This window comes from Polistes canadensis, unplaced genomic scaffold (genome assembly GCF_001313835.1).
Source record: "Polistes canadensis isolate GaletaPanama2010 unplaced genomic scaffold, ASM131383v1 scaffold_109, whole genome shotgun sequence".
Classification (NCBI taxonomy): Eukaryota; Metazoa; Arthropoda; class Insecta; order Hymenoptera; family Vespidae; genus Polistes; species Polistes canadensis.
The window spans coordinates 299,493-302,850 of NW_014569656.1; the positions used below are offsets into that span (position 1 = coordinate 299,493).

The window sequence follows — 3,358 nt, forward strand, 5'->3', positions numbered from 1 at the left end:
TACGTGTGATTTTATAAAGAAACAAATGGAATTAATAGTTCTCTTTGATGTTTTTATTTTCATTACGAAGCTTCGTTGTTTTAAATTTTTTGTTTAAGATCGTGAAATATTGTGTTGTGGTGGATTGCATTAACAGTAAAGAAAACAAGTCAGATCCAGCGAATCGACGCGCTCTCTAGTGGCAATAGAAATCGTCCTTTCATTGTGAATATTGTAGCCACATTTATAACACAACGTTCGTCCTCCTTGTATACTGGCTCCATGATTGTAAAGAAGAAAAATATATGTAGGAATTTTGGTTCTTATTTTTGTTCTTTTAGTTAAAAACGAATTCCCTCCATGGATCGTATATTTTATAGGGTAGTTTTGAAAAAAGGGGATAGAAATTGGTAAAAGTTAATAGATTTTTCGTTATTATTAATCGGGTCAATTAATCGAGTCAATTAATCGAGTGCCTCGAGCATACACTCATATGCACGCACATATATATATATATCCCACATACGCGCGCTCGCATTAGATGGCTCTTAATCATTCTGCCTCGCCTACCATGAAACGAATGAAATTATCTCGCAACGTAATCCGTCGGTGCGCAACGAATTATGCAATTAATCCAGATTGACTTTAAATCGAATCGTCGTCGGACGACGCGCGAGCTCATTTTTAAATCGAAACGCGTTCCCTCCATTACGAATGATCATCTTCCTTTCATCCTATTTATATACATAAATAAATATACCGGGTGCCTCGCGATCTAATTATCAACGTATTTCGATTTTTGTCATCAAGTAATGTACGATTATTTTATACTACATTATGTTTTATTCGATAATTTAAACCCGACAGAGAACCGTGAGTGTTACGTGCGTAGAAAGAAATAAATAACATAGAGTCTAACCAATACGTTTCATATGTTTAAACTGAGCAGCCGAGTTCTAGGGAAATACGATAAGCCGAGATAACGCGTTAAACATGTCTATACTTCGATTTTGATCTTGTCAGTTACGCCCAGTACGTCGCACGCTACTCTCATAAAACGTTAGCAATCGTTTAACGTTAGATAATAAACTTTGAAACTTGGAAGTGTAGAAAAGCACGAGGAGAAATCTCATTGCAGAAAATATATATTAAAAATAAGAAGCGTTATCTTATCGATTAATCAACGAAACAAAATGCCAGGTATATATATACATATATATATTGTATTGTATGTATATATATATATATATAACATATATTGTAAAATATATGTATATATTATATACATATATATATACTATTTGAAATATTTCTAATTCCGTTTAAACAAGCCTGATTTATATTCTAACTAATTTTCACGCGACTAATAAAGTACGCATCATTTTATATTTTTGACTCGTATTTTGACACCTATAGCAAATTGTAATTCAGATAAATCTTATCTAGATTCGATATCTCTATCGCGATATATGTTCTTGTAAATAACTTATTATTAAAACGTAAAAATGTTCTATCAATAGAATAAGAAACTTCTCGAAAAATCTCAAACATTGGGACGAAAAAACATAATTAAAAATAATACACCATCATTCTTTGTGATTTTAGGATATAAATGGGTTCCTTATCATCACGGTATGAGATGTTACTGGCAACCAAATATGATTACTATTGGCAGAGATTTAGATGGTATGAATCTTGTGGTTGGTCGTGCCAGACACCATGGCGATGTTTTACCAGCTAAAGTAAAACCAGATCACAGTGTTGCTTATGTCTCTTACGATGGGGGTGAACATATGAAACATGAATATGAGGTAAATCAAAAATCTAAATACTCCATTGATATTTTACTTAAAAATTGTCAACACCGTCAGAGTTGTTAAAAGTAGTTTTAAATCTGTAAATGTTGATTTTACGAACAAAGACGTAGAATTTCTTCGTGGAATAATTATGCTAATGATTTCACGCATAAACATAAAATCCTCTGTTTGCCGTAATACTTTGGAGTATCAGCAAAGAAGAGAGAATCATGACTAATTAACGCTATAGCCATGTATAATAATTTATTTGTTCTGGCACGATATTAAAAAGGATTAGCTAATAAACTTTGGTACAAATTGTATATACGTATATATTCTAAAGTATATAACTATATCAACTAATATTCCTTATCTCTTTACTCGAGAGACTAACGAATCGATTAGAGCAAGTATAGGCCACTCGGAAAGAATATTTCTAAACAAAGTTTAATAATCCTCTTTGTCTATTCTCTATCGATTAGATTTTAATGACAGCGGAGTTCAAATGGATTCCTGCGAGTCATGGACATGTACCCGAGGATGCCGTTGAAGCTGGTAGGACAGTTGATGGCGAAGTTCTATTCGTTGGTCGTACTTATCACAATGGTGTCCCTTGCGTTGGCAAGGTAATTTCTATATTCTTATATATTACCTTGTCTCTCCCATAAGTTCCTTCCTTACTTTTTTTTTCATTGCGAAATCAATAGACGATATTTATTGTTTAATAAACAATAGATAGTTCCAAACAAATGACCAAAATGCGCACTTTCCTCCATTGCATTCTCTTGAACCTTTCACCATGCTAGACTCCATTTATTTTTTGGTCTATTTTAGGTGCAAAGAAGTCATGGGGTTTTGTATATACCTTTCAACGGACAGGAAGTTCCTTACAGGCAATACGAAGTCCTCGTTCAAAATTGATTTTATCGGCAATTTCATTGCTTTGGATTATTTTAAACGAAATAGATCAAAATCGTACTTAACTCGAAAGTTGTCTTTTTCATAATAGAAAACTCTTAAGAAAGAAGATGGTTGTTCTTTGCAATATATACAACGATCGTCGTCGCGTTATCTGCTTTTGGCAAGGAACTTCTAACGACGTGCTTAGTATGCGAAGAAAAGTCATTTATCATCCCCTTTCTCTTCGAATGAAAACGATCTCTGTGTTTCGTTTCTGGGATACACTCGATCGAGTGTACGACGAGGATGACTATTAAATTTGCTTCCACTTTAATCGTGTACTTTGAAACCGTTGTTAAATCTTCCATTAAATTATTCGTTCAAGGTATACACAGATCATTTTTAAGGAACATACTGCCTTGATTATGTATTACGTCTATTAAATAATTCATGAATATTTGTTTAATAATGAAGACAAATAAAGCGATTAGAAAAATAATTCGAATAAGATGTATTGTATACAAAATTTGGAAGAAAATTCAATCGAAAAGAAACACCATCGATCTATTCGCGATAAAAAAATCGACGAATACATACAAATATAAATCTGGCTTGCGTGGGATTTACTTTTCATTCTCACTCACTCTCTCTCTCTCTCTCTCTCTCTCTCTTTTTCTCGTTCG

General features: G+C 33.1%; 1 protein-coding gene across 1 annotated transcript; it reads left to right on the forward strand.

Annotated features, from left to right (window-relative positions):
- The first annotated feature begins 1,002 nt into the window (after positions 1-1,002).
- LOC106787649 lies at positions 1,003-3,153 on the forward strand. Its single transcript, XM_014750200.1, has 4 exons — positions 1,003-1,179; positions 1,585-1,790; positions 2,258-2,401; positions 2,610-3,153. The coding sequence occupies exons 1-4, from the start codon at positions 1,173-1,175 to the stop codon at positions 2,694-2,696; spliced, it is 444 nt and encodes a 147-aa protein (XP_014605686.1). The 5' UTR covers positions 1,003-1,172; the 3' UTR covers positions 2,697-3,153.
- The last annotated feature ends 205 nt before the right edge of the window (positions 3,154-3,358 follow it).